At 50.2% G+C, this 17,935-nt stretch overlaps 1 protein-coding gene across 1 annotated transcript in view; it reads left to right on the forward strand.

The window, feature by feature from the left end:
- The window catches only part of LOC100146132 (uncharacterized), a 114,742-nt gene that overhangs the window by 70,986 nt on the left and 25,821 nt on the right, over nt 1-17,935 (forward strand). Inside the window, exons 8-10 of the mRNA XM_070234420.1 lie at nt 737-813; nt 4,143-4,232; nt 5,342-5,564. Of these exons, the coding sequence (XP_070090521.1) occupies nt 737-813; nt 4,143-4,232; nt 5,342-5,483 (309 nt within the window). The 3' untranslated portion in view covers nt 5,484-5,564. The remainder of the gene's footprint in view (nt 1-736; nt 814-4,142; nt 4,233-5,341; nt 5,565-17,935) is intronic.

Genomic DNA, 17,935 nt, shown 5'->3' on the forward strand with positions numbered 1-17,935 from the left:
GCTTCAGTGAGCATCACCCTCTGGGTGTCAGCCTGGATCATGGCCAGGTCAAGGTGCTGAGTGGCAGGCAGTTGATGGGCAGCAACTATGGCATTCATGCCTCAAAGTTCTGGCAGTGTGAAGTATAGGAGCATCAGGCAGAAAGATACTTGCTGCATCTGGAGTCTAATTCCTCATATGACCAGCATCAGGATGGCCTGAGTGTGAAGACCTAGCCTGGCTGGATCAGGCCCCAGGGCTCCCTCGCCATTTATCCCCACTTCCTTCTGGATACTTCTGGCTCTGTCCAAGGGCATTTGGCAGAGGCCTCCCAAAGCCCAGGCCAGCTGAGGAGCAGAGGATGGGAAGGTTGAGGCCGGGAGCCTGCACCCTGCCTCCCTCCTGAGCTCCATTATTTATCCTCTATGCCCTGTGACCCCTTTCCTGACCACTTCTGCCCTTCCTTACCCCAACTGTCCAGTTCAGGCCATCGTCTCTGGCAGGGCAGTTATAACAACCTCCTCATTGATCCCCCTACTGACGCTTTTGGCTGGCACAGTAGCCTGAGTGATCCTTTAAGAATGCAAATCTAGCTCCTTGTCAGTCAGGTCTCAGCCAAATGTCACCTCTTCAGAAGGGGTCCCATTGGTTACTCCAAAGTCTCCATGCCATCATCTGTTTTATTATCTTCATTGCTCTTGTCTCTGACATGATCTGGGGAATTCTTTTGTTTACTACTTTACTGTCTCTGTCCTAGAATGTAAGCACCAAGATGGCAGAGAATCTGTCTTGCTTCCCGCTTGACTCTAGTGCCCAGAGAGTGCCTGATATATGGTAAGTAGGTGCTCAATAAGTATTTATTTATTGAATGGATCATTCAATCCATCCATCTATCCATCCTTCAGAAGCGCTCACATTCCAGTCACTGGGCTGTTCGGTAGTCCTTCGAGTGACCTGGGTGCTGAGTGGAGAGGAGAGAGCCTCTCCTTGATGGTGACACAGTATGAGCCTGCTATGACCCTGGGAGATGGGACAAGGGCCTCTTGCCAGGGTGGCAGCCAGCCAGTAGGCCACGTGTCTCTTTAAAAGCAGCAGGAAGCCAGGCTCTGAGATTAGAAGTGTGACTGCCAGTGTGATAAATAGGGAGAGAGGGCCAGAGGGTGGAGAGCTGGGGATGCCCAGGCCTTTGTGGCTGGCCAGCCGGCACCACACGCTTCCTGTGTGGAACAAGGAGAGGAGATCCCCTCTGAAGGCCCTGGAGCTGGGGCTGCCCCCAGTGCCTCATTCTTGTCCTCACTGAAGTGGCCAAGACGCAGGGCTGCTGTCCTTCACATCTGCCACTCACTGACACTTGGGGGCCTGCCCTAGGGCAGGTGTTGGACCCATGTGCTCTTTGCCCTGGCTCCCTAGGCTCCTCTGTGTTTTAGTCTCTCTGTTAGTAAAATGGCTCCACCACACTGCTGGTTGTGAAGAGGCTGAGATGTCTGAGAGGAGGGTCTTGTTGGGAACTGGGGGCTGGAGGCTCAAGGAGGAGTGAGGCTCCAAAAGGCTGAGATATGAGGTGTGAGAGGCAGCCCTGGGGTCGTGGATGAGCCAGAATAAGGCTCACACTGAGGGTCCTGAGACAGGCACAGGGCAGACACTGAGAAGCCCCCAGCTCTACTAGTCTCCTGATGCTACATGACAAAGTCCTGGCAAACCTCAGTATCTTATCCTGGCTGGTTCATGGTGAGTGGTGGGGAGGGTAATGGAAGAACACTGGCAAGGGTTCAAGTGCCATCTCTGCCACTCTCTGTCTATGTGACTCTGGACAAGTTATCTCTCTGTTCGGAGCTTCAGTTACGCCATCTGTGAAAGAGGGGTTTATGGGCTCACTCTCTCACATGAGTATGGTGAGCATTAAAGAAATGATATAAGTCATTCCAGTGACTCTATGGGCTGCAGCTCTGCACTCCTACCAAGGTCATCTTCTGGGGTGGTGATGGTAGGGGATCTGTGGACATAAACTAAGGAAGCCAGAAAACCGCTTTCCTGACTCAGTGGCTTGCCCCACCCTGGCCTCTGGCCCAGATTCTGGAGGCCTTAGTCAAGGGGTGGGGGTCGGAGCTGGGGTTTCCCTGTAGGTCCCATGGGACAGAAGCATTGTAGCTTGCTGGAAAGCCCTCAAAAGAGCTGGATGTAGCCCTGCCTAAGAAGAGCTCAAAACTGCCAGAACGGACGGATGGACCAGTTGGACTTGCCCCTTGGGGAAACCCAGGCATGAGCTGGCACTTGGACCTGAGTACAGTTCCTGTCCATCCTGCTCCAATGAGGCTCTGGGGAAAGCTCAGAAAGGGAGGCTGGGGTGATCTTCAGGGCCAAGGGCTGCCCTCTCCTGAATCCTGCTTGACATCTAGCCTGTCCAAAGGTCCCAGCCCCCAGTGCCTGAACTATCCAGGCCTCCTCCACTCACATCATCCCCTCATTCCCCATCATTCCCTCACCTCCCCTTGCCCTAAGGCCCCTGCCACCAGTTGCCACCTCACCCCATGCAGACCTTCTCTCTCCAGGATCAGGGTGTTTTCTGACCTCTTGCTCTTCCCTGCCTCCATGGCCACCACTCCTGGCTTCCTCCCTCCTCTGTGATCGGTCTTCATGGGCCTCTTCTGCAGCTGCCTCCTCCTCTGCCCACCTTCTAGATTTCCAAGTTCCTTGACGCTTGGTCCTTTTTCTTCTTGGCTACACTAGATGTCTCAAACTTATGGTCTAAGGGCCAAATCAGGGCCTGCACCCTCCAATCAGAGTCCCTGCCTTTTTTTAATGTGTTACCCGACAAACAGCACCTCAGACTCATGGTATTCCCAAGACATGCTTCTGCATGCCTTTCTTTGGGGAGAAATTCCACCATTATGAAGCCACCTTAACTATGAGCTATGGGGCCCAGAATTCTCCCATCTGGCTTCAGCCCCCACCCCAGTGTCAGCTTATCCCTGCTGTGCCTCTCACCAGGCCTCGCTGTGAGTGAAGGGCTCTCTCTAAGGCATTCTACCACAGGCATCTTCTTCCCTACCCCTTTGCCACCTGACAAATGACTCCTCCTCCTTCCTTCAAAGACTGTCCTGGGACTACCTGCCCAAGGAACTATACCTAACTCCCCTAGACCCCGACCAGATGGGGCTGAATCTGCTTCTTGCCTGACAGGTGTCTCTGGTACCTGGTGGTGAGGTACAGTAAGTGCTCAATATTAGGGAGAGAGAAGGATCCTGAAGTCATTTCTCCTGAGGAGTTGGGTACCTGAGAACAGCAAAGTGAGGCCTTCCCTGGTCTTATATGTCCCAAGACGGGGAGAGGTTTATGCTAAAGCAATAGATTCTTCTTCTTTGGTTTTTTTTTTTTTTTTTTTTTGGAGGAAGATAAGCCCTGAGCTAACATCTCCTACCAATCCTCCTCTTTTTGCTGAGGAGACTGGCCCTGACCTAACATCCATGCCCATCTTCCTCTACTTTATATGTGGGACACCTACCACAGAATGGCTTGCCAAGCAGTGCCATGTCCGCACCTGGGATCCAAACCGGCGAACCCTGGGCTGCCGAAGCAGAACGCGTGCACTTAACTGCTGCACCACCGGGCCGGCCCCTAAAGCAATAGATTCCAAGGGGGGATTTCTAAGCATCAGGCTTCTGACCCATTTGCCCAGGGGCTGGTTTTGTACATGGCATTTTGAAGGTGGTGTGGTGGATGCTGTGATATGCAGCCCAAATCCTCATTTATGAATGAAAGATTTATTCTCTCAGCTGCTGGAAGGGCTACCAGAAGAAAGCCTCAGCTGTCAGCCCTCTTTGGGGCGCTTGCCTCTGCTAAAGAAAATTGCCTTGTGTAAGGTCACACCTGCTTCCAAGGGAAGCTCACGTCTGGTGACTAATAAATGTGAGGGTACAAAGGCACCGCTCCTTTCTCCGTCTTCGGAAAACTCTGAATGATCGTTCCAGGAGGGCTCTCTGGGCTCTGCTGGAACATTTGTTGGAAGTGCATGGCAGCTCAGCTTCCCTCTGCCTAATCCTGCTTCCAGCCTCTGTTTTCTGCAGGTATTGATTCTAAGAATTCTCCCTTATAAAGGTCCTGATGCTAATCTCTGACTTAGAGTCTGCTTCCCGTGGCACCTAATCTGTGGTGTTTGGTTCCAGGAGTGATAAAAAAAAAAAAACCTTAAGATGGGATTTTGGATCACCTACCATCTGGCTGCCAGTGAGGACCCATGCCTTCACAGTTGACAGGTGAAGCACAGCCTCTGGCACAAAGTAGTAGTGCAGTTGTTAAAACTTTCACTCCTGTTGGAAGAGAATGCATTAGCTGGTGCAATTTATCAAGTATTTGAGAAATGTGGAGGAATTAGTTACTCTAAGGACAATAGAATTGGGTAACTATGGCTAAACTTGATTGACTCTGAGAAAAAGATAATGAAAAGCTTAGAGTGATTAATTGGCAATTAAAAGCTAAGTGTGAGAGCCCTAGACCTCCTTGGTGTATATAAAGAGCTCTCATCTCTTGCATGGAAGAGAATGAAAAAGCCAAGAATCAAGCCCAGAATTTAGTTATCAAGATAGTTAAGCTCCAAAGAAAGTTAAACTCCCAACCAAGGCGGGTCTTCTATCCCAAGGTCAGAGCCCTTGTTGGGAAAGAATGAGACCCTCTGAGATGGGGACAACTGTAGCACCTAAATATCTTGCATCCTCAGATTTCCCTGTACCCTCTGAACCTGTGTAAGTGGTCCATTCTTCCCTACTAAGAGTTAGGGACTCTAACTCTTGCCTAACTGAAGATGACGCAGAGGCCTCTGTCCTGTAGGACATCTTCTCTCATCTTCCCAGGATCTGCTTCCACCCCCACTCTTGGCTATTAGGCCAATAACTAGAATTAAGTCACAACATAACCTGGACAGAGATGTGTGGGACCTGCTAAGGGAGAAAAGGATATACACCTCAAAGAAAATGCAGGAGCTAGCCAGCAAGTACTAGCAAGAGTTGGGAAAGTATATACAGGACTGGATTCTGGATCAAAGAGATGGAACAGAAATTTGGATAAGAGTTTCTGGACATGAGATCACTCTCTAAGGATACAGTAATAAAAACTGTGGCAAGGACCCCAGGAAATGGTGCCAATACACCATTAGAATGTTTCCTAGAAGCATGGAAAAATAAGTGAGATAGATATGTCAGAAGTGCTGTGGCAGATTGTGGAGGAAGCAGGTATGCAGGAGTGGATATACTAAGCAAGGTTGGAAAACACACCCAAGGGCCCAGAAGATAGCAAAATAATAAGGAATGTGCTGGGAAGAAGGGCACTAGCATCACTAGGAAGTAAAAGTGATAACTGTCTTCTATAGGTCAGGAGTGACAGTAGGAGATGTTGTCACAGAACTGAACTCACTGATGGCAATACTGCTCATTCTGTACAATCTCAATCAATCAAGGATGATGAGTCCAGTCACCCCAATCAAAAGTCCCTTGCCAAGTTTCCAGATCTGAACCAGTTTTCAGATTCAGAACACACTGATTGAAGAAGCAGCCAGACCACCTGAAGGGAGGATCCCACAACCTCACAGCAAGGTGCGTGAAAATGATTTTCCCCAGCCCTTCCCCAAGGAGACTTGTTTTGGGTATTTATTTGGGTAACTTTAGATACTGGGAAAAAGAGAATACTGAGATGTTTCAAGGACTATTGCACAAGATTTGAGCTGAAATTGTTGTCTGGAGACCTGAAGCAGCAACAAGACTCTCTTGTTAGAGTTGGAGGCATATGTAGTTCCGATGATTGATAGATTCTTGGCCTGAATCCTGCTCATAGCAGACCCTCTAGGTCCACAGACCCACCCAGTGATATAATTGGATAAATGCACTTGATGATTAGCACAATCCCCTACATTGGGTCTTTGGCCTATGTGGTGAGAGCTATCATAGTGAGGAAAGCTAAGTGGAAGCCTCCAAAACTTCTCCCTACTCCAGCCAAAATAGTAAATAAAAAACTTGGCCTCAAGCACAGTGTGTGGCCACTGATCTGGTGACTCCATTTTTCCCACTCTTACCAGAATAGTTTGCATTCACTCGGAACAAATAATAGTATAAATTTCCAGGGCTAGATTATCTCTCCTTCCCTCTGTCATAATATAGTTCCAAGAAGTCTGGAACATCTGGACATCCCAAAGAACATCACACTGGTGTACTCTATCAGTAATGCTATGCCAATCAGACAAGATGATCAAGAAGTGACTGCCACTTCGGCATAAGACACGTGCACTCCAGAAGATAAGCCCTATTAAGATTCAGAGCCTGCCACATCAGTAAAGTTTTTAGGGATCCAGTGGTCTAGAGCATGTCAGGAAATTTCCTCTGAAGTGTGGGAGAAATTATTATATCTTGTACTTCTCACCATGAAGAAGGAATCACAATGTTTGGTAGACCTCTTAGGGTTATGAACGCAACCTATTGCATACCTGGGAATATTACTCTGTCCCATACACCTGGCAGTAACATAAAAGCCTGCCATCTTTGTGTCGTGCCCTAGGCAGGAAAGGGCTCTGCAGCAGTTTCAGGCTATGGTACAATTAGCCCTGCCATTTGGGCCATATGAATCATCAGACTCTGATTTAAAAGGTATCAGTAGTGGGAAAATATGTAATGTCCCTAGGGTTCTGGAGCAAGACCATAGCATCTGCACTGGAGAATTATACACCTTTTGAAAAATAGCTCCTGTTATACTGCTGAGCCCTAGTGGGACTGGAGGGCCTGATCGAGTGACCATGCAGTTAGAACTACCTGTGATGAGTTGGTTTCTATTGGACCTACTAAGCCATAAGGTCAGGCAGGCCTAGCAACAACCCATCATCAGATGGAAGTCATGCATCTGGAATCAAATATGAGCAGGATGGGAGGGCACAGGTAAGCTGCACAAACAGGTAACCCAGAACCCCATGTCATCCACCTCCATGGCACCAGAGCCTCTCCCCCAGCTCACACTTATGGCTGCGTGGGTGATCCCCAGCTGATGGAGGAAGTAAAAGTCCAAACTTACTTCACAAATAGATCAGATCAATACGTGGCTCAAATAAAAAATGGTTAGTAACCCCACTATAACCCAGTCAGCAGTGACCTTGAAAGATGATAGTGAGGACAAATCCAATGGGCTAACCTTCAGGTACACCTGGCCATTGATTTTGTGTAGAGAGGTAGTCTGAAGTTAAAATATATAGGGGCTCATGAGCAGTGGCAAATGGCTTGGCCAGTTGGTCAGGGACCTGAAAGGAGAAAGACTGGAAGACCTTGAACAGGAAGTCTAGGAGAGAGGCATGTGATGGATAAATGTTAATGGCAGGAGGTATGAAGAGCTTCATATTGCATGTTAATACCCACCAGGAAGCATACCACAATGGAAGGGGTACAATAATTGGGCAGACATAATGACTCTTCCAGTTGATATCATCCAGCTTCTATCATTGTAGCCCAGTGCTGGCTCAGTGGGTACATGAATGGAGTAGCTATGGGGGCAGGCATGGAGGCTATGCATAAGCCTAATACCGTGGGCTCTTACTTACCACAGTTGATCTAGCTACTGCCACTGTTAAATGTCTAGCCTGCCAGCAACAGAGACCAACCCTGAGCTCCAGATACAACACTGACTGTGCCTCAAGGAGATCAATAGGCCGCTGGGTTTCTAATTGACTACCTTGGCCCTCTTACACCCTGGAAGGGCCAGTGATTCATTTTGAAAAAAATAAATAGACACTCCAAGTATGACTTTGCATTTCCTATCTGCAGAACCTCAACCAAACTGCTATCCAAGGACTTTCAGAGTTTTGATCCACCCGCATGGGATCTCATTCAATATTATTTCAAACCAAGGGATCCATTTTTCAGGAAAAATGTAGAGGAGTGTGTCCATGACCATAGGGTCCACTGGTCATATCACATATGGCACCATCCAGAAGCTGTCAACTTGATAGCGTGCTAGGCAACAACTTGTTGAAGGCTAGCTTGGGAGTGGTAGTTTACATGGATAATGAGCCATCCTCCAGGACACAGTTCTCCCTATAATTTGAAGACCCTTATATGGAGCTGTGTCCCAAGAGGTATAATACAAAGGTCTGACAATCAAGAGATAGAAGCAGTAATGGCCCCTTTTACCATCATCCCAATGATTCACTTGGGAAATTTGTGCTTCCCATCCCTGCAACTCTTGGCTCTTTGGGTTTAGAGATCCTAGTTCCCCAGGAGGAAACACTTCCATCAGGGACCACAGCAAAAGTCTCATTAAACTATCAGCCAAAGCTGCCGCTAGGGCACTGACCTCCTGTGTCTAGGGACCAGCAGTAAAGAAGAGTAGTCACCATCTTGGCAGGGATACCTGAGACTGATCATCAGAAGGAGGTAAGGCTACTGCTACAGAGTGCTACACAGTGAGATCCACTTGGGTGTCTGTTTGGTACTCCCTCCCCCTATTTTGTCAGTAAAGGGACAAGTGCAGCAACCCCAGCCTACAATGAAATCAGATCAGGAATCTAGTCTGATGACAAGGATGACAGACTGCGTCATGCCACCAGGGAAGCCTCCAGGATCAGCATATATGCTAACTGAAGGTGAGGGGGAATCTGGAATAGATAGTAGAGGAGGATAACAATTGTGAGCTTGAGATCAGCTACAACAGGAGGGGCTGTGGTTCATTTCATTAATCTTCCTCTTCTAAGTTTCCTTCAGGAATAGAAGCCCATCAGAATCATTAGTGTGCTGGAGCTGACTCAGTCTGACTTGTGAGAGTCCATTGCTAAATTTTTGCCATCCAGTTTTTAAACCATTAGAAGCTTCAAATCAGCCCTGGTAGGAGTATTTACACCATGACAAGTTACAAATGTTACCAATCAAGGTTTGGCGTGGGTTTTTTTGGAGAGCCAGTTGTTAAACATGTAACAGCACAGCACTGGAATCCTGGAGAACTGTGGCAAGTGGTTACATGAGGAAGTGGATCCTGACAGCTCAAGGGGTGGACTGTGGTGGACGTGATGGTATGCCATCCAGAACGCCCTTCAGGAGTCAAGGGCTTATTCCCCCAGTTTAGGAGTGCTGTTGGAGAACAGCCCTTGGGAGGCAACCCCCCTTTTAGTGCATTTCCTTGGCTGAAAACAGTTGCCATGCCTAAAGTCATACCTCCTTGTAGGGACAGCCTACATCCAATTAATAATCAACATGGAGAAATAAAGACTTGACCTCCTCTTTGCCCCAAGAACTCTGAAAGACCATCCCAGCTCTAGAACTCTCTTTTGGGTCAACTGAGCCTTTTGTTGTAACTGCATTGAATTCTGCTTCTTTCTCTGTTTGGTCCTGCTTCCTTCCCTCTCCTTCCACAAGCAATCCTGCATGCTAACGTCTGTCTCAGAGTCTCCAACCCAGGGATTAAACCTGAGGCAGCCAGCCTGGTCATGGTTTTAGCACAAAGGTCCCGTCAAGGTAGAAAAGTCTCATTCCTTCCCAGGGGGTTCTTGGACTCTATACACCCAGAGCTGAGTACATCCAAGTCAGCCTCAGTCTCCCTACTTATGAAAGGGGCTAATTGCACCATCCTTGCCTGGCCTGGAGTCTCTCCCCTTTGCCAGGACCTTTTAGGCTCTCAGGTTTCCAGGTCCTGGAGGTCAGAGGGGTGAAGGGATAAACTGGCCAATTGGAGCTAAGCATCCTCTGATAACTGTAGGAGCACTGGACTTCAGCCTCTACCTGGCACTGTCTGCTGTGCCCACAGAGTCTGGACTCACGTCGTCCCTAAGAAGACGTTTTCCAGGACAAACAAGTCCACCAAGTTGTGAGTGGGTGGCCCCAGGAGCAATGTTGTGAGCCTTTCCCTGTCCCACAAGGTTGGAAAGGGGAGGCAGGGACAGGGGAATGGATTGATTCTTAAGTCTGGCTCCAGGGACAGTGAGGGCCACAGCCTGATCCCTTACTGGGAATCACGGGGTAGGGGGAATTGTGGCCCTGGAAAGAGTCCCTCAAAGCTTCTGATCACAGTGCCAAGAAGGAGAAACTCTGAGAGCCTCTGGGGCTGAGCTCAGGATAGAGCTGCCACCTTTCACCCTGAACAAAGCAGCAGCTGTGTATTTGTCCTTGGCAGGGATTCTAAGTCTGTCTATCCATCAGCCTCTAAGTCTATCAATTTGTCACTGCCACTGTCCCCAGCTGATCTCTCCATCTACCTCTTCGAAGCTCTGGCTGGATTTATCTGTCACTGTTAGGGACTCTGTCAGTGTCTGTCCATTTGTTACTATCAGGAGCCACGAGCTGTGTCTACCTGTCTGTCACTGTCACAGGCCTGCTCTAGGTGTCTGCCTGCCTGTGACTCCTAGAACTTCAGACTGGCTGACTCTAAGGGAAGGTGCTCCTTCCTACCACAGGGGTTCACAGTAACTAGGGTGTCCAGACCCATGGCCATGCCTGAGGTTTTTGTTTGGTCATGGAGCCCAAGGTTGTGTCTCTCTGTCCCTGAGCTTCGTAGGCATAGGAGCCTTTGGTGTTATTGTGGCCCAGGGTATGGCCTGAGGCTCTCAGAGCTTCCTCTGATTTCTGCTTAGGTTCCAACACTGGTTGGTGTGCATTTTCAGGGGTTGGACTGGTGAGAGGGGGTATTAGGGTCTTTCTGAGTCACAGCCCTCTGTACATCCGTGCTGGATGCAGCCCTGCCCCCAGCCTGGGGAAGGCTAGAGCTTCTGTTTCAGTTGAGGACCTGGGAGGGGCCCACAGCAACTGCCCCAGAGAGATCCTGGTGGGAGAAGGAGCCTGAGGGGGTCAGTCAAGGAGAGCTTCCTGGGGTGTGGGGGAAGAAGGAAGACTATGAGTTATCGTATAGTTTCTGACTTGAAGCTGTGGCTCCAGCAGCAGTTGCTGTTTGCCTGGCCTCCCCTCCCAGCACATGAAATGACCCCACCCTTATCTAGCCCGGCTGGCGGGAGAGGCATAGGCTGGAGCCAGGGCCTCCAAGGAGAGCTTGGGGCTGCCCCAGGCTCTGGGCAAAAGGAAGTGTGACACATTGCCAGAGAGCTGAGCTTCCCTCCCTTCTGCTTCCTTTCAGATAGTTCCCAAATCCGTTAAGTGGGAAAGGGAGCAGCCAGTTGTGCTGGTGTTGGATTCCTCGGTCACGCTGGCTCCTGAGTGGCCCAAGATCATCCTCTTGGCTCACCTCTCAGACGCTGTTGTTGATAAGGGTAATGATAACATTCCTGGCTGTGTACTGAGTACCTTATAGCCTGGTGCTGATCTTTGTCTCTAGAGCATTTTCTAAACTTTGGGAAATTTGTGCTGCCTTTCCATCCTGACTTCCATAAAATCCACGTGCATTTCTTTTAATTAGAGGCAAGAAGAGGCTCACTCATCAGACCCTGGAGCATAGCCACTGCTGGCACCTATGCAGTGAGGGGTCCTCTCCAGACCTGGAGGATAAAGCAGTAGTTCAGAGCAGGGACCCCACAGTCCCCTGAGGGGCAGATGATAATACAGCCCCGAGACCCAGGAGGCTGGCAGGCATACCCCAGAGTAAGTGGTGAGGAGGAAGATGCCCCAGTAGAGGACCTGTCCACCACTCACTGGACACTCTTCTACCCCGTTGCAGGGACAGATGTCAGCCACTTGGCTGGGGTGCATTCCAGTCACAGAGGCCAGGGGATGGTAGGAAAGCTGTGGCTGGTTTGTGTTCCTGTGACCCACTGCTGCTGTGAGGGAGATAGGACTGTGAGTAGTTAGGCTGGAGGGGTTTGCAGGGGCCATGAGGGCCAGAGTGGCAGGGCAGGGTCTTAGGCCAGACCAAAGGGCTTGGAGTTCAGGCTGAGCCAGCAAGCAGCCCATATGGGACTCAGCCAGACTAATCCCCTAAAATGTAAGCACCTCAAGGGTGGGGTTCCTCCAGAGTCTGGCACAGTTCCTGATACTTCATAAGCACTCAGTAAATATTTGTTGAATGAATTAATGGGTGCATGACTCCATCCGGCTGCCATGGTGAGAGAAGCAGGAGGGGTCTGTCTAGAGACGTGTGGACAAGGGCTGCACTCCACAATGTACTAGCAAGACACCACCCACATCCATGTCAGACTGGGCCCTTCTTGAGCTAACTCTTGCAAGAAGGTGACGCTGGAGGTGGAGGCAGCCTCTCCACAGCTCTGGCAGCGCGGGGAACTGGCGAGTAATAAACTGGCTAACTTTTGCTCTTATCAATGAACGTGCTTCACTGCAGCCTGCCCAAGCCAAGCCCCAAGGGCAGGCCCCATGGCCCTGTGAGCAAGGGCTGACCTTGACCCAGGCTTAGTCAGATTTGGGCTTTGTTTCCCCACAATTAGCTTGTCAGAAGGCATCCAGTTGGGCAAGACTGAACAATGTAGAGAAGAATTTCCAATAATGACGAGGACCTTTGGGAAGCAGCTTCAGATCATGTGAAGGGAGGGAGAGATCCATTATGTGATGGACAAGCAGTGTCTACAAAAGGTGGAAAACCAACAGCAGTGTTGTTTATAAAAGACTTTTCCTTGGAAAAATGTTTGGCAGTACCTACTAAAGCAAAAATATGTGTATCCTATGACCCAGTAATTCTATACCATTTCCAGTATTTCCAACAGAAATGCATACATATGCTCACCAAAATATGAGTATAAGAATGTTCATCATATCTCTATTAATATTAGCCAAAAACCAGAAACAGCTAAAATATCCATCAGCAGTAGAATGGGGAAATATCTTGTGGGATGCAATGGAATACTACACAGGAGCAAAAAAGGACAGATGACAACTACGTACAACAGCCAGAAAGAAGTGCACAGACATAGTGTTTAACAAAAGAAGTCAAATTAAAAGAAACCATAGACTATGATTCCTCTTAAATGCTGTTCAAGAATGGTCTAAACGAATTTATGGTGAGAAGTTGGAACAGTGGCTCTACGTAGGGGGATGGAGGCTGACTAGGAGGGAGAAAGCACAGGAGGTCTTTGGGTGTGCTGGGAAGTATTCTATATCCTACTCTGCATGCTGGTTATAATGGTGTAAACATATATAAAAATTCACTGAACTGTACACTTGAGATTTGTGTACTTTATAATAACTCAATAAAAAATAAAAATAAATTTTATGAAGGCTTTTCCCCACCTCCAGAAGAACCGCAGATCTTGAAATGCCAACTTTCCCCTGGGGTGAGGGCCCAGGAGGTGTGTTTGAGGACAGAACCTGGGGAGTTTGTGCTCATCTTCCCTTGAAGTTGTGAAAAAGGAGAGGGAGAAAGGTTTTTCAATTAATCATCTCTCAGGTTGAAAGAGCTGGTCTGGGCCAGAGATAACATCAGTGGCAGCAACATAAAACTGTTTCACTGTTCTTATCTCAAACCACAGTGAAAAATAACTTGTGAAGCTGCATCTTTCTTAGCAGGCATAGCTTAGGGTCTCAGAAGGGAAATTGCTCAGTTGTTTCCAAGGGCGAGTCTGTGCCCAGCAGCCTTCTGAGAACCTGGGAAGGGGCTTTTGTGGGGCCAGCCCTGAGGATTCTGTCTAGCTCACCTCCTGGGTGGTCCTGAGGAAGTCCTGGGCCTCTCTGGGCCTTGGGAGCAGGAAGCTTCCAGCCCTGATAGTAGGTGAGATGCCCCCTCCTCATGCCCAATTTGCATCTTGGGGCTGACCTTGCTCTGACCTGCTGTGCAGACCTGGATGCCATGAGCATTCTGGCCTCTCCTCTCCTCAGAGGAACAGAGCCAGCATCAGGACACTCTTGGCTCTGCCCTAGGCCTCAGGGCAACATGGCTCTGTGTCTGTCGGAGCCTCCTTGTGTCAGGGCAGGCTGTTCTGGGACTGGGACCTCTCTGTCCCTGCCACAACCCCACTTCACAGATAGGGACCAGGAGGGACCTACCTGCCAGTTTGCTTATTTGTAAAGCCCATGTAACAAGGTGGAAGGGTCCAGGGCAGGAGCTGCTGGACCCAGAATGACCAGCCATGTGCCTTCAATACAGACAGCACGTGCTCAGAAGTTGAGGCTGGCACAGTATATGCCTGGTCCATGCAGCCCCTGCCTTCCAATTCCAATCATATACACCCTGAATTCCCAAGCATATACATGTGCAGGCAGCCAGGAAGCTAGAGGAGTAAGGACTCAGGAACATGGCACACCTGTTTTCCAGGGCCAGTCCTGCCCACTTGGGGCTGTGTGGTGCAGGTCAGATGTGTAGACCCCATCTGTGACTCCATGCAAAGGACAGTTGTGAGGTTAATTGGGGATGCCTAGACAGTACCTTGCACCCTCCAGGCCTACACCATGAGCTGTCCTACCTGCCAAGGAAGAGCAGACAGGCCTCTTCTGCTGCCCATGCTATCTCAGAGAGAGGGTACCAGTGCCCTCGGCTTTGAGGAGAGCATCCCCTGTTATAAGCTGATCACCAGCATCTTGGCTGAACAACCATCTTGGGGAATCAGTTAATACACTGCAAGCCACCGCCGAGAACCCTGTTTAGCTGGGGACACTGAGGATGCAAATTTTCTGTAAGCAAGGGAACCGTATGATGCCTGCTGACCTTGGCACTCAGCCTCTCTCCTTGGATCCGGCCATGGCCACATTTACGGCCATCACAGGGTGGAAAACCAAGGAGAAAAGTCACCTCTCACCCCAGCACCCCAGTCATCATCCCAACTCCCTTCCAGCCCTTGGCCCCCATGGGATCATCCCAGCACTGTTGCCGTTCTGGACCTTTCACACGTGCTTTGCCTCATATTTGCTTCATTTTAATTCATGGACTGACAGATTGGCTATTTCTGTGGATGACGCTTCTTTCCTCCTGTATGATCTCCCTGAATGTGAATGCTGAGTCAAAGGATGTGGCCACAGTATGGCCTGTGACAGAGACTGCCGTGTGGCTGTCAGCAGGGCTGCTCCAGTTCTCAAGCCCTAGCATATGAGAGCAGGCTGCACTGCTGCTCTAGTGCATGTCTTAGATTCCTCGTTCCAACCTCAATACTACTGATATCTGAGGGTGGAGGGGGCCCCTGGGAGGCAGGTGATAGGGAGTTGAGGTGGTTCCTGGGGAGGGCCCAGTGAAGGCGGGCTGTTCCACTGTCTTAGGAAGTCTTAATATATGGATGAGCCTCTCCACAGACCGCCCAGCCCTGCTCTCCCTCCTGGTCTAGAGATGGGCCTAGGAAAACCAATAGTGTGTCCTCAGGGTCAAGGTGGGCCTGCCCATGGTTACCTCCCAGGGAAGAATATAATTTGGACCATTTTCCTGGCCTCCTAGGGAAAGAGGGTGCCCAGGGCCAGTGCCAGCCAATTAGGAGTCAGGGCCATGCCTTTCGTGCCCAGGTATCTAGTCCAGAGCTCTGGCCTTCCAATGGACTAGTCTCTCCTTAGATCCCAAGAGAGTAGTTCCAGTTCACTCCCAGGGGACTGAGGGCTCAGACTTGCCTGAGTCATTGGAGCAGTGCCCCCATAGCTCTCCTACCTGATTCCAGCCCCCAGCAGGCTACCAGCACCACTGTCCAGATCTGAGCCTAATTGGATGGAAAACTAGGGCACAGGGAAAACCCAAGTGGCCCTCACTGCAGGGTCTCCTCATGGGTGGCTGTTGGGTGGCCATGGCCTGGGCTTAAGGCTGTCAGGGCAATGAGGGCAGTTACTCCACGTGCTACAGCCACCTTTCCACCTGTATCCTTCCCAAGTTTCCCATTTCCCAGGAAAGACACCAGAGCCTCTCTCTCAATCTGTTTCTCTAGAGTTGAGCCAGATGCTCTGAGGTCCTCTAGCTTGACAAAGACCCTGAACGTAGGCTGTGGTCTGGCCTGTGGGGCTAGAGTCCACCCTGCCTTTGTGGACTCTGTGGCCAAGAGAGTGAGGCACCTGTCCAAGGTGACACAGTAAGCTAGTGGCAGGCCAGACTTGTGTATACCCTGCTGTCTTGAACACGGCAATGAGATGACAAGGATGTATGTGCAAGCCCCCAACCCTTTACCATTAGGGGCCTCAGGCTAAGAAGAGGCTGGGGCAGTGGAGGTCTGTCAGGTCTTCCTGCCAGCGTGTCTCAGGAATCCCGTCCTGCCATGCACCCCGCAGACTCCACTGCTAGTCACAGAGGAGTGGCCTTGGAACCCTGAGCACCCTTGTGATGTGCCCAAGGGACAGGAGCTCACAGCCTCTGGGGACTGGACTGTGGGCTCTCAGGGCTGAAACCACCCTTGGCCCTTGGCTCCATACCAGCCTTGATACCTGACCCTGAGTCACAGGGCCGCTCTCCATGTTCTGAGATAGTTTCGCAACTTCATTCTGTCTCACTTGCTGACCTCCACCCTGATGTGGCCCTTCAAGGTGGAGCTAAGCAGGGAATGTCCTGGGCATTCTAGGACAAGGGATGAGCGTGGGCAGGGCTGTGTTGGGTCTGTGCACTGGCAGCAGCGCAATCCGAAGCTTTACAGCTTGGCCAGGTCTGTCAATGGGGAGAAGTTACAGACTCACTGCAGGTCTGGCCTGGGCCAGTTTGTGGTTGCAGCTTGGTACCTAATTATATTCCAGAACAATAGATCTCTATCTTTCCTGGTTTGGTGAAGGAGCTCATGGTCTGAGAGGTTTGGAAGGAATACAGGAATATAGGAAGCTGTTTAGATTATGGGGTAATCCATGGTCACCTCCAATAAACTATTCAAATGATTAGAGTTTGGGTTAGAATTGAGCATAGGGGATCAGAGGTTGGTAGCCCAGTCTGGCAGCACCTTAGGACCTGAGCAACTGGCAGATTCACCACAGACAGGGCCCTGGGGTCTGGGGGTGTGAGAGCATTAGTAGTTGGGGAGGGGGCTGTTATGCCAACAAGATACTGGAGGGTGTTTGAGCGGCTTTGCAGGCCAGATGAGGGCTTTACTTTGAAGTCAGATAGCTCTTTGCTGGTCTATAAGAAGCTGGGGGTAAAGATGTCCCTAGCCCCTGTGGGCACCCCACCTTCTCTGGGTTCCCCACCATGCCCAGTCCTCTGTGAGTAGCCTGAAAGTCCCCATTCCCTTGAGCCATTTACCAGGGCTGACCCTTCTGTGGCCACTCTGAGCCCTCGAGGGATGGGGATGAATTAGACTTAGAACTCCCCAGGATCTGTAGTAGAGACCAAAGGAGGGAAGGCCTCAAGCCTTGGCCCTTGGTCTGGGGGTGGGTGGGTGCTGACTGACACTGGGGAGAGGGGTCTGGGAAAGGATCTGATTTGAGTTCTGAAGGACACAGGGAGAAAGGGGGCCAGTAACAAGCTGCACAGACACTGATGGAGCCTCTACTGTGTATCCAGTGGCACTGGAGGTGCAGCAGAGGGGCAGAGGAGGTGGGGTTCCCACTTGCCCTCCCAGGCCTCTCCTCCTGGGAGACCTCTGGCCCTCCAGATCTGGAGCCCTGGTTATGGGGCCATCAACCCCAGCCCCCTTCCCCTTCCAGTCTATCAAGTTCCCAGGGAGACTGGACACTGTCATGAATGGCACTCACCACTATTTCCATACCCCGGCTTTATTGAAGCAGCAGGTGCTGATGTATCAGTTACAGACATATTTCCTCAGGCTCACCCCCTCCCCATGACCCACCTGCGTCCTCATCTGCCAGCCCAGGGCCGGCAAACTCCCACCTATCCCAGCTGTAAATTGTTCTTGAGGCTCTTCCAATCCCTTTTTCTGCAGCTCTAACCACGTACACCAGGCTCCTGTCTCAGAGGCTGCCCTCGATCTTTTTACATGATTTCCATCCTTCTATGGATATGACAACACTCTGTAAGGCTTCCTTGAACTGTGAGAAGTTACTTTTCTCAGTAGTACAGTTCTTGGGTGATTCTGTTGGCTAAATAAGAAATACATATTTAAGTCATCTTCTTAGCAGAAAAAAATAAAAGCAAACTCTGTTCTCCCAGCCACAAGGATGCTGTACGCCCCCCATCCCCTAGGAGGTAACTCAGGTAGGCCCTCCCC

This window comes from Equus caballus, chromosome 14, assembly GCF_041296265.1.
Source record: "Equus caballus isolate H_3958 breed thoroughbred chromosome 14, TB-T2T, whole genome shotgun sequence".
NCBI lineage: Eukaryota > Metazoa > Chordata > Mammalia > Perissodactyla > Equidae > Equus > Equus caballus.